Source organism: Carex rostrata, chromosome 24 (genome assembly GCF_964058835.1).
Source record: "Carex rostrata chromosome 24, lpCarRost1.2, whole genome shotgun sequence".
Lineage (NCBI taxonomy): Eukaryota > Viridiplantae > Streptophyta > Magnoliopsida > Poales > Cyperaceae > Carex > Carex rostrata.
The window spans coordinates 1762997-1781282 of NC_135941.1; the positions used below are offsets into that span (position 1 = coordinate 1762997).

The 18286-nt window shown below is 34.6% G+C and overlaps 4 protein-coding genes across 4 annotated transcripts; 3 read left to right on the forward strand and 1 right to left on the reverse strand.

Moving 5' to 3' along the window:
• Window positions 1–1387: 1387 nt before the first annotated feature.
• On the forward strand, window positions 1388–4493 carry LOC144575389 (small COPII coat GTPase SAR1A). The gene is made up of 3 exons (XM_078325502.1): window positions 1388–1785; window positions 1895–2026; window positions 3978–4493. The coding sequence occupies exons 1-3, from the start codon at window positions 1657–1659 to the stop codon at window positions 4296–4298; spliced, it is 582 nt and encodes a 193-aa protein (XP_078181628.1). The 5' UTR covers window positions 1388–1656; the 3' UTR covers window positions 4299–4493.
• Window positions 4494–7762: 3269 nt separating this feature from the next.
• LOC144575260 (cysteine proteinase inhibitor 8-like) lies at window positions 7763–8540 on the forward strand. The gene is made up of 2 exons (XM_078325358.1): window positions 7763–8078; window positions 8536–8540. The coding sequence occupies exons 1-2, from the start codon at window positions 7763–7765 to the stop codon at window positions 8538–8540; spliced, it is 321 nt and encodes a 106-aa protein (XP_078181484.1).
• Window positions 8541–11109: 2569 nt separating this feature from the next.
• LOC144575867 (uncharacterized) lies at window positions 11110–13103 on the forward strand. Its single transcript, XM_078326117.1, has 4 exons — window positions 11110–11266; window positions 11417–11531; window positions 12086–12200; window positions 12305–13103. The coding sequence occupies exons 1-4, from the start codon at window positions 11166–11168 to the stop codon at window positions 12898–12900; spliced, it is 927 nt and encodes a 308-aa protein (XP_078182243.1). The 5' UTR covers window positions 11110–11165; the 3' UTR covers window positions 12901–13103.
• Window positions 13104–14437: 1334 nt separating this feature from the next.
• On the reverse strand, window positions 14438–16507 carry EDA31 (Homeodomain-like superfamily protein). The gene is made up of 2 exons (XM_078325866.1): window positions 16096–16507; window positions 14438–15234 (listed from the first exon to the last, which is right to left on the reverse strand). The coding sequence occupies exons 1-2, from the start codon at window positions 16449–16451 to the stop codon at window positions 14565–14567; spliced, it is 1026 nt and encodes a 341-aa protein (XP_078181992.1). The 5' UTR covers window positions 16452–16507; the 3' UTR covers window positions 14438–14564.
• Window positions 16508–18286: the final 1779 nt, after the last annotated feature.

An 18286-nucleotide genomic window follows, 5' to 3' on the forward strand; every position in this document is an offset into this window, starting at 1 on the left:
AAAGTTTAAAAAAATGGAGGCATGGTGGAGGCACAAAAAATGGAGGCATTTGAACCCTCCTCATGATAACATAGCAATTTTGGAAGTATAGATGGGTATATCGGGCATTAACTCTCATTTTAATGAAATTGTTTGGATATTTTCTATTTTTTGTATAGAAAATGTCATATTTTATTGTGGATTTGTCTATTTTTTTTAGAGGAGACATTACACACATTAGCAATATTTTCTTAAACAAGAATTACAAATGTCTAATATGAGAATCTGAGGACTAGTGAATTTTGAACATGTACTAGATATTCAATTATATAATTATTTACATTAATTAGTATATATTATATAATTAGAGGAGGGTTCAAATGTCTTCTTTTTTGTGCCTTCATCGTGCCTCTATTTTTTAAAACTTTAAATAACTCAAAATTTAAAACTGAAGAGTCAAAATAAAACCATTAGATATGATCTAAATCATTTTATCTATACACGTGTAAAAAATAATGACATTCTAACCTTATTTTAGTTGTCATCAAGAGCTTGTAAAAAATATACTAATGTGGATAATTTAGAGACATTGATTTTTTAATTTGTATAAAAATAAAAATAAAATATGATAGTTTTTTATGAGTACATAGACACCTATCTATCCAAGTATCCAATGGTTTATTTTGACTTTTAATTTTTAAATTTTGAATTATTAAAGTTTTTAAAAATAAAAATATAATAGAGACAAAAAATAAAAGCATTTAAACTCTCCTCGTATAATTATTACATCTATTTAGTATATAATTATCCGTTCCAAAGTAATAAACATTGAAGTCGAACGTAAATTTTTTATTTTAGCAAGTCCGTAAAAAGATCAAAACATCAATAAAGTTATTTTGATCTCACGCAGTGTATTAATTACATATATATTTATTATTTTGTTTTTATTGACCGTGCGCTATGCAAAGTTAAAATTACTCTGTTAATATTTTATTCATAGAATTATTATTTTTGTGCAAGTCCGTAAAAAGATAAAAACATCAATAAAGTTATTTTGATTTCACGCAGTGTATTAATTACATATATATTTATTATTTTGTTTTTATTGGCCGTGCGCTAATGCAAGCTGGGTCCGAGTCTCCATAGAATTCAAATCACCTAAGGCAACATAATAGTTCTGTTTAGATCCAAACCGTCCGATCAGAATCTGCACGAATATTAAAAAATTCACTGTATTTTACTTTGGACCGAATTAACCTGGATACTGAACGGACGGTCCAGATTTAAACAGAAATATTTTTCTTACCTCAGAGGAAATGAATTCTCTCTGATCAGATAATAAGTTTTTTTTTGAGGAAAAATCAGATAATAAGTAAACGGGCTCTTAAGATTTTAAAAACCGGGGCCCGGTGGCAGTTTGTAAAATTGCTGAATTCCAATTTTCCTCTGTCAGGACTCAGGAGTCAGGAGAGAGATTGTTGAAGGAGGCGAGTAGGTGGCTCTTTTATCCCACGAATAATATCGATCTCTTCCCTTCTTTAGATCTGTTACCTCTTCTCTCTCTTTCTCTTCCTTCTCTGTCCATAGGCGCTCGTGGCACCTAATCGGGATCCGGCGGCGTTCTAAATTTTGTGGATTCGATCGGGTTAGGATCGGATCGGGTCGGATCTGAGAAGAATGTTTCTCGTAGATTGGTTCTATGGCGTCTTGGCGTCGCTCGGACTCTGGCAGAAGGAGGCTAAGATTCTTTTTCTCGGTCTCGACAACGCCGGGAAAACAACGCTTCTTCATATGCTCAAAGACGAGGTACTTTTCTTTTTTTGCAATTTTATGTTATTTTACAGCAAATATTGCGGTATATCGTGCAAATTTGTGGATTCGCGTCCCTTTGATAGTGAAATTGATTCGTGTGCAGAGATTGGTCCAGCACCAGCCAACGCAACATCCTACCTCGGAGGAGCTGAGCATCGGTAAAATCAAGTTCAAGGCTTTTGATCTAGGTGGCCATTCAATTGCACGCCGTGTTTGGAAGGATTATTATGCCAAGGTTTAATTCCTTTTCCGCTGTCTGAAATTTTGTTTGTGCTAATTAGCTTCAGTTTTCCAATATTGAATTTGAGAGGGATATGTTACACTCTATGTCTTTGGCGAGGTGTAATTGCTCAGCCTATTCTCATATGTCAATCTCCAATAAACAAATTTGAACTTGAGAATGAGGGTAAATGGAGAAGTTTCTTTCCATTCCTCTCCCTATCTCTGCTCTCACCCCTCTGTTATCAACTCATGAGCACACCATAGATGCACAAACTGTTTTGATGGTTTGAGTGCACTTGCATGCGCGTTTTGAATTCCACAACTTGAGGTTCTTAATTCTTTTAAGCCTATAATTGTTTTGATGGTGTCACTGATAAAAAAAATGTTTTGATATGCAAATACAGTCATTTAACATAAATTCAATATCTTATAGGATGCACTAGTTTGGAAAGAATTTTGGTAATCAGTTTCTCCATGTTCCCTTGAGTCTGGACAAAATGGCTAATAATCTAAAATAGAATTTTTTTTTTTTTTTTTTTTTGGTGGGTAGAGCCTGTCATTTTATGATGAAAATGCTTGTCCTGACACTGAGTTACATGTTGCTTCCTAGTCTTAGTTTCATTTTTCTTGGAAGCTTTTGTGTGCCTTCGTAAATGCTAAGTGACTGTTGCTTCTTTAGGAACTATTTGTGGTCCATTTCAGGAATTTGAAAATTAATTCTAATCATGACAGTTTTAGTTTGATGGATATTATTCCTGGTACTATGATTTGACCGTTACTTAATGATAGATGTAATTGTGCGTGATACCTGCTTTGCATACACGTGTTATAAAGTAGTTGTACATGAGTTCATTTTTTTTTCCCCTATGATAACGGATTACCTCTTCATCAAGTTTGTTTTGCAAAGCTATCTGCTGTTTTACTTTGCTTCATTTTTTTAAAAGATTTCTATGGGTTCCATCTTCATGTATTGCTTCTGTTTTATTTCATATTTATTTTTATCTGTATGTTGAGTCCGGCTACTGTGACATGGTGGTACTTCAGCCAAAATACCATCAACTCCAAAACCTATTGAATCGACTTCAAATGACAAAGCCAAGCCATTCAAACCGACCTACTTCATGAATGATGTGTTTACATGACAAATTTATAATTTTTCAAATTTTTTAGTATCAAGTCAAGCGGTCAAATGTGGGATTTTTTTAAGTTAATTTTAATGCATTCATTTTTCATCATGTTTTGACCGCTTGACTTGTTACTAAAATAATTCGAAAAATTATAAATTTTGCATGGAAACATGTCACTCATAAAGTAATCGGTTTGAACGAATTGGATTTGTCGTTTGAAGCCTATCTGATTAGTTTTGGAGTTGGTAGCCAGACTCCTGTATGTTTAGTTTAGGTTTATATTCAAAACAAACTGATGTCAGAGATGCATCTGCAGGATGAGTTCATCTGACCCTCTTTATTGGTGTATAAATATTGCCAACAGAATCTTTTATGTTTTTAACCCAAATGTTTTACATACTAATATTGATATGAAGAGTGTAGAATTCCTAGATCAACTGCCAAAAAAAGGAAATAAAGTAGAAAATTAAGGTAACTAACCAGAACTAACATCTTTTTAGGTCAAATATCTGGTTCTAGTCTTGGGTGTTGAGTTGGTCTATTTTTGTGTTTGGGTTAATTGTGTTTCTCAGATTGTCCTTTTTCTGTATTCGTGCCAATTAGGTTAAGTTTTAAATTGATTTCGGTTCGTTATGGGCCTCCATTTGGCCCAAAAAAAGAGAGGAAAGGTTGCATTGGGTTTGAGTTTAGGCTGGTTTATCAGGACGAGCCAATGCATAGGCACCCATAATAGCACCCGTAAATAATCATAACCATACACAAAATTGTAACTTTAAGTTCCATTACTCACTGATTGGCAAAAAGTTAACCTGTCTATACTCATTGTACCTCCAATAGGTGGATGCCGTGGTGTATCTGGTGGATGCTTTTGACAAGGAACGCTTTGCCGAGGCAAAGAAAGAGCTGGATGCCCTTCTCTCTGACGAGTCACTTGCAACAGTGCCCTTTTTGATCCTAGGCAACAAGATTGACATCCCATACGCTGCCTCAGAGGAAGAATTGCGCTACTATTTGGGCCTCACCAATTTCACGACCGGCAAAGGCAAGGTCAATCTTGCCGACTCCAACGTGCGCCCCATGGAGGTGTTCATGTGCAGTGTTGTGCGCAAGATGGGCTACGGTGACGGCTTCAAGTGGCTCTCTCAATATATCAAGTAAAGCTGTTTAGTGGTATTCGAGGAGTTTTTGTGTGCATGTCATGGAATGGACATGGTAGTGATCGCATGGGGCTAATGAATGATTTTAGAACCTTTTTTTTTGTCTATTTACTATAGGTTTCTTTATGTTTTCAATGTGATGTAATGATTTTCTCTAATAACTTGGAGTTAAAAAAGTATTACTTTTTAAGTTAAATGTATCTGTTATTTTTTTGTTGTCTGGAGTCTGGACTCTGGATTAGCTAGCAATAATTTTTCCGTTACACTGGGTGGAGTTCTAATTTCATGTTATGGTTTGCTGATATTTTCGACCCTCTGGAACGCTGGCGTCCCCGTTATAAGATTGAAATAAATTTTCAAAATAATGTGGTACAAGTTAAAATTTTTTTTTATGGTACAGATAAAAAAAATGACATTAAATGTGGCTTTGTAAAGTTATTTAGCATAATTTGTTCAGATCTAGCCGACCCTCAATATGTTCCAGTAAAGTCACTCTATCGTAATGTCCAAAACGTTTTAAGTCAACTTTTTGGTTAAATTGAATTTAAGGAGAATTCATGTCTCTAGTTTTGATTTTTATCATTTTTTTATTCACACGTAATGTATTATGAAATTTTAGCTTTGTTTATCATCAATAACTTACAAAAATATATTAATATTGATAATTTTTTAATGATAATTTTTCAACTTATTAATTTGTATAAAAACAAAATAATAAAATTTTATATGAAAATAATATAAATCATATTTAGTAGTTTTATTTGAGAAAAAGTTTTTGTACTCAATCTATAGTATTCGATTTTTACCTAGTCGTTTGGATAAGTTTTTCAATTGTCGAACTCTAACTACCGACCTTCTGTTTATAAACTTTTCCGATCCGTTCATTCGCGATCTCTCTTCTCCTTTTAGAAAACGAAATTTTTTCTTTTCCCGATCTGTTCATTCGCGATCTCTCTTCTCTCTTTAGAAAACAAAATTTTCTCCTTTACCGATCTCAGATCAGCGGATCTAGGATTCTGATTAGGGATATGCACAAAATAGTATTAATTTTTTTTCCTCACGAATTAGAGCAGAAAAATAGATAATGATCTAAAAAATTCACGATGTAATCAAATACGTCATGACATGACACGGTTCAATCACAGCACAACACGGTTCCATCACAGCATGACATTACACGTGTACCGATCACGTGTTGTGATTCATGTGTCCCGTGCAATGACCATTCACGCGACGTGGTCATCTTTTGAAAATTTGACACGACACGGCACGTCACGCAAAAGATTTGGTCACGGCACATGATTATGTGAGTCACTTGTAATTAGGACTGTTAGATCTTGATCAAATGGTGAATATTGAATAAACTAACCTAAATTATGAACAAAAAATAGTTAAACATGACCGGTTACATTTTTATACATCACGTGTGGTCACAACATGTCTTGGTTATGATTTGTGACTATTCATGTGCCATGACTATTCTTCCAAATTTAGTCACGACACGTCATGTGATGTAAGTCATGGCATGACTAGTTAGGACGATATATATTTAGATCCTTAGGATCACATTTTTTTTTTCTTCTGGTGAATCAGTGATTTTTCTAAGTGGAGTACTGAATCAGACTGCGTCTTTTTTCTTTAATTATTTTATATGAATCAGCTGACTTTCTTTTCTCCGTAATTTTTTTTCTACTTAGTTGGCTTGATTTCTATGTCCCTTTCAAATATTAGAAGTTGATTTGTTTGAATTTCAACATTTTGGAATTTTCTGCCGTTATATTACTGAATACCACATTTTTGATTGAGTATCTAAGGTTATCAGTTAGATTTTCTTTATTTCTGTTTCTGTTTCATATAATGTCTAAAGATCTAGATTTGCTTTATTAGACCAAGAAAATGAGAGCCATACTAGAAAGATTATGATAGAATTGTATGGTACATTAAGAGTATGGTATTGGAGAAAAGAGTACGATCTCTTGAAAAGTATAACATAAATATGAATAGTGTGTGTGGAAAGAGAATAGGTTCAGTATTGGTTAATCCTTGATTATTATTTTTTTGAGATAAGTAGAATGATGCAGACCAATTTCTATTATAAATTCCTTTACAATGTCTTACTAGTACAAAATCACTAATACATTGCAAGCTACAAAATAAAATTTCATCAACATTACTTCTAAAACAACTATTTAATAGTCAACAAAAAAAAGTTCTCATATAAGACTAAACAACAAAAATGTAAGAATACTATAAGGATGAGCTATGAAGAATTGGCCTATGGCGTGTTCTTCCTTCAGCTAATTTCTCCAAATTATTTATTCCCTGTACCAAGTAAAAGAATTGGAGAACTAACTAATTAATCTTTGATTATTTATAGTTTTAAAAATCTTAAACATAATTAATTTGAATTTTAGATATATATTGTATATATAAAAAAAATTATATGTACCCCCTATTAGTTGTACTTAAAAGGATTTTAGTAGTCACCGGAGGAGCCTTCTCCCCTGGAATCAAAGATTGCCTCGCAAGCTTCAATAGCTACAAAGTATCATAAATTCGATTAACAATAAAATAAAACATCCAATAAATTGAAGAAAGAAGATACAAACAGCATTAGAGATTACCTTCAACTTGATCCAGTGAATCTGAAAGGAGAGGAGAAAGATAACACGTGGCATCTTGACGATGGATACGACGTACTCGAGCTCCTCTAGGTCGAGCTGAAGCTGAGCTTGTTGTTCACTGTAATTTTCCATGGCGAAGCAAGAGATGAGAAAAAGAGCACAAGTCTTTAGCGAATTGAGGATAACAAATAAATTGTACGTAGCTAGGGAGGTTTATAAGATGGACCAAATCTATTTTGAGACTACTATTTTTATTATTTCTATTATCGGGAGTTGAAGAGAAAATTTTCCCGAATTTTTTAATAATAGAAAATAAATTATTAAAATATCGAGATTCAATACTGTTTGCATTTTTTTTTTAAAACTAAGAAGAACGGGGTGACAGAACCCGTCCCTGCGGACGGACCAACTGAACCCGTCCGGTTAACAAACAATTAAACAATTAATCAAACTAACCAACTAAACTAAAATCAAACTAACCGAAAAAAAAAAAAAAAAAAAAGCTGGACGGGAAAGTCCAACCCGTCCGAGAGAATTGAAAAACGACAAAGCCGCGGTGCGCGAAAAAAAAAAAAAAAAAAAAAAAACTGGACGGAGAAGTCCAACCCGTCCCAGAGAATTGAAAAACGCCAAGAATCATACGCAGCACTTTCTTATTATCTAGTCCGTAAGCTTCATAAAGCAAAACTGCTCTGTTAAAATCTTTACCCTTCCTCTCTTCCAAATATAAAGTCCGATTTGCTAAACGTTATCTATATATATATTTGACATCCAATTCCCAAATTCTAAAACAAAATTAACCAAAAAGGCCGAATTCAAACCAAAATCAGAATTCTCGCAAATGGCGAAGTCCTTGTTCCTCCTCATCTTCTTTCTCCTCGCCGCTTCTAACCTTGTCACCTCGAAGCCAATGCCCGACGGTTGGTCTCCGATCAAGAACTTGAAAGATCAGCACGTGAAGGATCTCGGAGTCTTCGCCGTGTCGAAGCACGATGAGGTCACTAAAGACAGCTTGGTGTTCGTGCAAGTGGTGAAGGGAGATCAACAGGTTGTATCAGGGATGAACTATCGGCTGGTGCTAGAGGCGAAAGATGAAAAGGAGGTGGTGGCAAAGTATTTGGCGGTGGTGTGGGAGCAGCCTTGGAGGTGGTGGCAAAGTATTTGGCGCTGGACGGGATCGGACGGGTTGAACTTTCCCGTCCTTTTTTTTTTTTTTTCGCGCGGCGCCTTTGGCGTTTTTCAATTCTCTGGGACGGGTTGGACTTCCCCGTCCAGTTTTTTTTTTTTTTTTTTTTCTTTTTTCGCGCACCGCGGCTTTGTCGTTTTTCAATTCTCTCGGACGGGTTGGACTTTCCCGTCCAGCTTTTTTTTTTTGTTTTTTTCGGTTAGTTTGGTTTTAGTTTAGTTGGTTAGTTTGGTTAATTGTTTGTTAACCGGACGGGTTCAGTTGGTCCGTCCGCAGGGACGGATTCTGTCACCCCGTTCTTCTTAGTTTTAAAAAAAAAATGCAAACGGTATTGAATCTCGATATTTTAATAATTTATTTTCTATTATTAAAAAATTCGGGAAAATTTTCTCTATTTATATCTATATTATTATTTTGAATTTTTCTAGAATGAGCTATTTTGAGAGTATAATTTTGTTTATTAAGAGTTGAGAGAAATTTTTCTTTCTTTATATTAAATTTGTCTTTAGATTTTTTATTTTTGCTCAATCAATTTAATAAATACCTAATCAATAAAAAATATATAAGAAAAATACTCTAATGAGCTAAAAGATATATATATATATATAGAGGTTGGTTAAGATCAAAGTGGTAGTTCCTGAGCTTTGGTGCTACCAATTCATTTTTCAATTTTTAAAGTTCCAAACGTCGATCCGAACCGTTCAAATTGTTCTCCATATTAAATTGTGCTTGGAGACCAAATTTTACATTTTTCTGAATTTTTTTACTATTTATTAAGCCACTTTGAAAATCGCTGATCCAACGGTGGCTTAACAAAACAGTAAAATCAGAAGCCACCGTTGGATCAGCTGTTTTCAAAGTGGCTTAATAAATAGTAAAAAAATTCAGAAAAATGTAAAATTTGGTCTCCAAGCACAATTTAATATGGAGAACAACTTGAACGGTTCGGATCGACGTTTGGAACTTTGAAAATTGAAAAATGAATTGGTAGCACCAAAGCTCAGGAACTACCACTTTGATCTTAGCCAACCTCTATATATATATATATATATATATATATATTATTGGAGTAGAACTAGGGTGTTCTTAAGTTCACCAAGCCCCTTCAAGTCTAAAACTCGTTAAATCGGTTTCAAATAATGAATCTGAACTGTTGAAACCCACCTACCTTACGAGTGATGCGTCTACATGTGAAACTTTTAAACATTCAAATTAATTTAGTTTAAAGTCGGTCAAAATTAGAAGGTTCAGAATTTAATTTTAATGCCTTCATTTTTTTAATGTATTTTGACCACTTGACTCTATGCAAAATTATTTTCAAAATTAAATTTTTTTACATGTAGACGCATCACTCGTATAGTAAGCGGGTTTCAACGGTTCGGATTCATCGTTTAAAGCCGATTCGATGAGTTTTAGACTTGAGTTTATCAAGAGACTTGGTGAGCTTAAGAGCACCCAGTTTTACTCTATATTATTGTATTCATGAGCTTTCGGTTCTTCTCTCTCTCCATGTGTGTGATATAATAGTTGTTTTGACATAAATATAGCATATAATAGTTGTTTTGAAATAATTTTAGTGATGATTAGCGTCAATTCTCTATCCGACCAAAATTCAATATAATTATTTTTGTGTATTTTTATTTTGCATTGTAAATTATTTTCATAAGGTTGTTTCATTTTGAGGTGAATTAAATAATGTTTCCTTTTGAGGTGCCCATTTTATCTCATTGTAATATATATTGTTATTTTGTTTTATGTTGTGTATTTATTGAGTGGGATATGAGATGGAAAGAAAGACCATATGGATACAAAGAGAGAGAAAAAAATTATTTTAGCTTAATCAAAATAGTGCTCTCAAAATAACATTGCCCATTTTTTTCCATCTCATATCTTATTCAATAAATACACAACACATAAGAAAACAACGAAATATATATTACAATGAGATTACAAAAAAAATACCTCAAAAGAAAACAAGTATTTCAATTAAAATAATTAAAAAAAATACATGTTGCTACTATTATAACGGGTACAGTAATCTAATTTGAAAATAATTTTTAAAAAAAAACATGTTGCTACAGTAATTACACAGTAACAGTAATTGCAATAGTTACAGCAATTGTATAGTACTTGCAATAGTTACAGATAATAGAATAGTAATGACTACTAATAAATAAAAATAAACTTCAAAAAAATACTTGTTGCTACAGTATAATCGCTCAAAAAATCGCCTCTCTCAAACAGTAAAATAGTCTCTCGCAGCAGGCTCTGAAAAATTGATAATGGAGGCAGGAGAGAGAAAAAAAACATTTAAATACACCTATAGCGGACCGCCCGGGGGAGGGGAGCGGTTTGCTATGCATAATGACCCGCCCCGCGAAGGGGCGGTCTGATCAGGGCGTGGCCCGCCCCATGAAGGGGCGGTCTGCTTGTTTTGGCCCGTCTCACGGCCCGACTGTCCGTTTGATTTTTGGGCTGCTTCAGGCCCAGGCGGTTAAGTTATTTTAAAAAAAAAAGAGATGCGAGGTTATTTTAAAAAAAAAAAAAAATTTGGAGGGTATTAATAAAAATGGCCGGAAATTTTGAAAAGAGAACGGATCTTTCCGTTCCTAAATATTTTTAAGGCAACAAATTTTCTGTCCCAGAGACCTTTATAAATTGCAATTTGCAAATAACTATGACTATGAAATTTGAACAATCTTAATTGCAAATTGCAAATAACCATGACTATGAAATTTGAACAATCTTACGATCTTTGTCCCCTCCCCTCCCCTTCCTTCGGAAACAAAGCCTCCAGTTTCCGTGAGCTGGGTCCTACGAGAATCTGATCCGTTCAGCCAGCTGATCGAGTCCGGATAAGTTTAGATCAAACCGCCCGATCAGAATCCGGGCTAATCAGGCCTTAATATTCGTGCCAAAACATATCTAACGGTCTAGATCTAAACTTAAAATTTGAGTTATTTTAGGTGATATGAATTCAGGGACCGCAGGATCGATTCCCCGCACACTTCTATTGCGACTGAAGAGCTGTGGGGAGGAGAGGTAAGTAGAGCGAAAAATGCCTCGGCCAGGGCCAAGACCGTACGAGTGTGTGAGAAGAGCGTGGCACAGTGACCGCCACCAGCCCATGCGCGCTTCCCTCATCCAGCGCCTCTTTAGGTCTCTTTCTCAGTTCTTCTATTTCAATTTGTTAATTAATTTGTTAGTTGAATTGGTGACTAGATTGGTCCAATTGACTATCTTATTACTTGTATTTGCATTTTTATTTGGTTACTAAAAATTGGTCTAGTTCACTCATTAATTTATCAGAATGGCGAACCAAGTACACAGCCCAGCAACCCGCAAGAACCAGGAATGGCAGGAGAAGCTCCCGTTTGTCGTGCTCAAGGCCGAGGAGATCATCTACTCTAAGGCCAATTCTGAGGTTCATTTTCTTCCTTTTCTGTTCCATTTTTCTCATGGTTCTGAAATTGGGAATCAGAAGTAGAATTGGTTAGTTGGACATGGAACTGTAATCGGGTGAGTTGGTAGGAACCGGCCGAGTCAAATAGATATGTAAAAAAATTAGACCTAAAAATAATGTTAAGGCTGAGTCAAATAGAAATCCTATATGTATAAAATCATTTAGCTCTAGTTTTCTTATTTTCTTAATAAATAGAAGTTTAGTAGTGGCCAATAGCTTGTAATTTGTAGAAGTATCGGCTCAGATCACATAGTAATGCATCGTAGGAGGCAATCGACTTGGCCCATATTATGAGAATCGGTCCGATTTGAATAAAAACTCGGTCCATTTTTACCGATTCAACCAATTTTCAATGAAAAAGTCACCCACCGCATAATTTGGGCTTAACTCAGATTGGTGCTGGTCGATTCCGGTCCAACTTGGCCGATTTTTGGGACCATGATTTTTCTTTTGTGCCCCCTTTTTAAATGCCTCATATTGATGTCAGCTAACCATCTAGCCTTGTCATGCTTCAGGCCGAGTACATGGATGAAAATACACTAAGCGAACGAGCCAATGATGCCATTGACACCATCATTCGCAAGGATGATAGCACTGAGACTGGAGCACTCTTGCAGCCCTGCATTGAAGGTAATATGCATCCTTAATTAATTTTGATTTTATTTGCAGCAGATATGGTGAAATAAATATAAAGAGGGAACCTTTTTTGTTGCAATTATGTCGGGGGGTTGCAGCGGCACTGATACTTGGATGTGTACCAAGAAGGGCTTCGAGAAGTCAGCGGTACAGCAATCCCGGATGCTATCTTAATGGTTCTACTCCTGTTGGGTTGAGTGCAAAAGAAACCCTAGAGAACACTAGCAAATCAAACTCGGTTTCTTCCCCTCCACTCTTATTGCAATGTCCAGCACCTCCTCCTCTCGACCTTGCCCCCAGTTCCAAGTATTATTCCAATCCAAATCCAAATTTCAATCAGAATTCAAATTCGAATGGAGGAGTTTGTGCACCAACTTATCCAGTCCTTTTGAAACCGGGCCCATCCACTCCAAATGGTACCCTCCCTTGCTCTTCATCATATAATCAATTACGACACTACAGTGGTGGTTCAGAGAATCCTTCATATGAGCAAGTGCAACAGTTGAGCATGGTTCAAAAGAGGCAAATAGAGGCTTCTTCAAATAAATCATGCGATCTGTCTCTACGCTTGAGTTTGGGTTTGGGCGTGCCACCTCCGACACCGACTTGGTTCGACAGTTCATCCTCTGACGAACTGGAGGATGCAGCTTCGACTAGTTCATATGATGACACATACAAGCTGTTTCCAGTATAGCGGTTTTCTTTGAGTGTTCTTAGATTATTCTCAATCAATTTAGCTTCATTTAGAATTATGCAGCCTTTTAGAGTAACTTATTTATGTGTATATGTTATTTAAGATGGTTGTTGTATCTCTTCGTAATGTGTTAAAGCAAAGGTCTTGCAAGATTTCCATTGTTTTTTATTGTGGCATATCAAGCATTATCCTTTAAATGTTTTCTATACAAGAGTCTATTGTTTTGCTTAGTAGTTGGTAGGAACCAAAAATAGTAAAATACCGAAACATTCATAGAGCATTGCTTTTACATCCTGTTCCGTATAAATTTTGTCACTGTGCTTCTTTCTTATAAATTGCCGAGTAAATAGATAAACACTCTTTAGCTTCTCGTTTTTACTGTAAATCTACTCGAGCATTTTCTAGTATATATTAAAAGTAACTTAATCGAGCAGATAAAATTGAGGTCATTACATACAAGAAGTGTAGTGGTTTCTCCATTGTTTCAACTATAATTCAAGGAAGTTGGAGATTACAACAAATTCTCAGAAATTAAAAGATACTCTAAACACCTTTCAAAAAAAAAAAAAGATACACTAAACAACCATTTACCAGTATTGTGTGGTATGTACTGTGGTTGCACTAACTTTACAAACCGGACTTTATAGGGCCTGTTCGGCACCTCATATACCCATGGGTTTCAAGGGAAAAAAGCAACTTATAGGTAATTTTACCTTGCTTCCGTTCGGCAGCCATGTATTTTTGCCTAAATCAATTCTCAAGAGAGGAACATTTCCCTTCTAGCACTCAAAATTTTTGAAAAAAAAAATTGACTCTAAGCTCCGTTTTTTTTCCCAAATGGCGCAGGTTGCAATGTGTTAGGCGAACATGACTTCAAATTTAGTTGTAATTTTGTTTCTAATACTAATTAATTAAAAGAGGAATTATACTAATGAATACTTGTTTGATTAATCAAAATGAAATTAACTTGTATAATCAAGCACTTAATTAAACAAACACAATTTAATAAAAAACATTATATATTTAATTTATATTTTTAATTAACTAAAATTGATTTCCATAATTCTAAATGTGTCGCAAAATTTGTATTTTAAATTACGTAAACATTTAACATTATATCGTTACCCCTTGTTTATTTCGGATCTAACGTCTCGATTTACCTTTCATATTTAATTTAATATTTTTTGTGTTAGTTTAATGTATGTCTTCATAATTTAATTCATTCTTTAATTAACTAAATGTTTTAATTAGCAGTGATTTACAAATTATTAGTTAATTAAATATTTAATTTTTTTTTAGAATCTGATATATACAATTATATTGATCATAATCAGTGATTAGTATTAATACATTTAATATAGTTTAATTGTAGTATTATATCTTCTATAAAAATAAAAATAAAAACCAACATCCTAACAAATTTCCAATGTATTTGCCGAACACTTATATTCTAAAATTTTCCGTAAGTTAAATAACTTTGGTTTTGACAAATTCAAATTCTCATTCCCACATTAAAAATTCTCATGTTGCCGAACAGCCCTAAATGAAAAAAAAAGGGCCTTATCTTCCCACCAAAAGAGAAAAAAAAAATTCTAAGAATTAAATATTGGTGTAAACACCTAATTTTAATAGGGCTATAGCTGTCCTATGACATAACATATCTTTCAATCTCTAAATAATTCCATACCCTCCCTATCCCTGCTGATTCGCTCAAGCACTTGTTTGAGTATGTCATCTCGGGCTTTGATTCGAGCTTGTTCAGTGTTCCACATTTGCTGATCTAGCTCGAACCGAGAATCCTCCTGTCTCTGCCACTCCTCCTCTCGGGATATCCTCTCTTGTTCCAATTGCTCTATTCTCTTCAATATCTTATCCAACCATGTCTCCTGCATCTCAACCAACCTTCTTATCTGCAATTCTATCAATTCTCTGAAACTCGATTCTTTTATACATAGGTCTTGATCATCTTCGAATTCTTCTTCAGTAGATGAGTCGTCTAAGTCGGTTGAGATAGACAAACTAAATTCGAGGCCATCACGTATCAAAGAGGATTTAAGGGTATTAAATGCTGATGTTCTGACCTTGTGCATACTGTGATTTTGTCCCGAAATGAGAATTTTAGAATTTCCTTTTGTTTGTGTAGCAACGGATGCCAAATCATTATTGCTTTGGTCTCCATAAAGTGCCTCAAGTTGCTTGAAGAACCGGTAATGGCGCCCTTCATGTTTGCCAACCTTGCCTTGTTTGGTTTTCTTGTAATATTTGTACAAATTTTCCAGCTTTTCTTTGCATTTCTTTCCGCTCCTGTTGTATCCATATTCCTCTGCCATAATCCTACCGTTACAACACCAAGTAGAGTGATTATTTATTGAAATGACGCTAGAAAATTTTGATATAAAAATCATTGACGGTAATAAAATTCGATAAACAAATTAAAGAGGCTATTTGCATGAAATGGAGCTAATTTTAATGGAGCAGCAGATGATGATTGCTTTGAGGATTGTATAATCTCAAATCTCAATGTTGAATGGTTTTTTTCACCAATGCTTGTCTACAATGAGATGTAGTATATGATATATGGCAATTTAGTATGAGGTGGTAATATGTGGGACAGATTACGTTACTAAGCCAATGACAGTTTTTTCATGCTTACCCCATAAATATAGTAATTTTGTTTAACAGATATTACCCATAAAGATTGTATTGTTAACAATTAAGCTCTCAATTTAGATAATTGTTATATCATATATATCATATATAAATATAGTACTAACTCTGTTTATCAGATTTTTTTTTTTAAAAAAAGCAGTTTTTGTCTCTTGTTTTGGTACTTGGATTCCTAATATAGTTCTTCTGGTTTTCTCTTCCTAAGGTCATCTATTTAGCAACGCCATTTTAGCAGCACTGGTACATACAGGAACTATCAGACATTCATTCTGTTATCAGGAATCTGATCTTTACACGGGTGCTTCAAATGGATATGTTCTGTTTAAGTGAAAACTTGCATTTGGGCAGCATTCAAGGTCAATTAATGCAGAGATCTCCCATGCCACACGCTGCATTATGGCACTTACCTATTGTCATGCTATTAGAAAAAATATGTAGAGAGATCCATGTTCAATTCTTACAAAAAGCATCTAAAAGATGTTGGGTGTACTGAAGCCGTTTAATAAAAAAAATGAAGAAGTTGAGTACCTGGAAACCTCGTTCCAAAGGGGTGTTTTCTGTGTAGACTGTTTGAATCGTGTATTTAACCTGGTTCTGACTTCGAGCAATGTCAGTGTCTCCTGTCTCGGCCACCGCGCACCGTCTCCATCCCCATCGACATCTCCTACAAACATCGCACTGTTCATAGCAATTGGAACTGCTTGTTGTTGCTCCATCATCCTCTCAGAATTATAACCACCTGAGCAAGGCAACATCTTGAGCAGTGTAAGATTGTTGTTAGTGTTTGCGAAGTAGTCGGAGACATCACTGACAGTTGGCATGCATATCTCGCCGGCCATTGTTTGCTGATGTTGCGAGCAAAATTTATCACTGCTGTAATTCATTGAAGAAAGGCAGTTTTACTTGATTTGGACTGAGATGAAACTGAGAGGGAATATATACACGCAATAGGTTGAGACAAATACATTAAATGAAGGGGACCGAGAGCCCATTTTTTTTACTTTTAGTAATCCGAATATTAACTTATAAATAAAGAGTAAAGCTTCTCCATCTCATGAATTAAAATGAATTTCTAAATAACTGTTATTCACCTTTCAAAAATCAAAGTCTCTAAAATTTCTAAATATTCACATTTCTGAAAGTAATTTTAAAATTTTTATTAAACCATATCAGCAATAAATTATAAATAAAATTAATTTGAACAAATCATTTGACCAGCATGACATTTAGAAACGGTTTCTTAATAAAAGATTTTGCCTAATAATTTCTAAATAAGGATAAAGATGCTCAAGATTACGATGTTTTTTTATGTGCTAAAAGGAACCATAGACAGGGCACCGAAATTGTAACATTGTTACAATTTTGGACTTAAAAATAACTGTGACAATTTTATGATTTCTTTAACTTACTTTTTGTGACATGATTAAAAAAAATAGATGATAATTTTTAAGAATGCAACATTGTCATATTTTTTTTAGAATATTTGTAAGAAACTACAACAATCTTATAATCTTCTACTGCATGAAAAAATGTACCATCATATCTGGTACTAAAAAAGAAGCTTGTGTATTATTAAAAACAAAAACAACTGGACCGAGATAACCGGATCTGGTCGTGCCCTCCTCCTATTGATTTAATTTCAGAAGCTAGGGAAGGTTGAGTTCGTACGTACCTTGGTATTCAGATTCTGTGCTGAAATCAACATGGATAGCTCACACGTTACACATTACAAGTGACATGACGTGCATATAGAGCCGATGACGATGTGGCACGTGCACGTATGGAACGAATTCCAAATATTTATGTTAGATTGATGGGTGGGGCCGATCAGCCCATGCAAGACATGATTTGTGCACAGTAGTGCCTTTGTCTGACTCCAGGAGCTACCCTAGGTTTAGACTCAGCTGTCAAGACAAGAAAGCAAGCTTGTGTAAATTTACATAGAAAAGAATGGTAAAGAAGTAATAAATTAATCACTGTAAAATAGTTTAGCAATAGTAAAAGAAACATACTTTTATGATTACACATATTTTATTGTTTTTCTGGACGAAAGAACAAAATGGGCATTAAATCGCACCATGCTATTACAGTGCATTGACATATTGATAATTTGATATTGATATTGATATTGATATTGGATTGGATATGCTATTGAGAAGACAGTATAATAATTAAGAGGAGACAACATAATGAGCGTCAGATTGTCCTTCACGCCAACATAATTCATCCACAGCCCCACTTCACTAGGCTTGGCAATAGGTTTCCCCCGTAGGTATATTTGAATAGGGGGTGGGATTAGTAATCTTAACTCTTAAGCGTGTTAATTGGGAGGTGGGATTAGTAAATTTAAGCGTGTTACTTCAGCTGCTTAAGGGAGGGGTATGGATGTGGGAAATAAATCTGCTGTGATTCTCAAAAGAATCACAGAATTCTGCTTTTCCAAATCCACTCCTCTATTTTTTTTAAATGCACAAATCTCAAAACAAATGAATGGGTAGATTTGAAAAAGTAGGGTCCTAATCACAGCAGATTTGTTTCCATGGCTGTGGCGGTCCGTACGATCCGCATCAAAATTCATATGTATTTCATCTGTATGAATTTAAAGCTATCCACATGAATATTAATGTCTATTAAACAGCTCTGGTTTGGCATCGACTTGCCTTCGATTCTATATTTAAGAGCGCATGGGGGTTCCATCGAACATCAAATCAAATTTTGT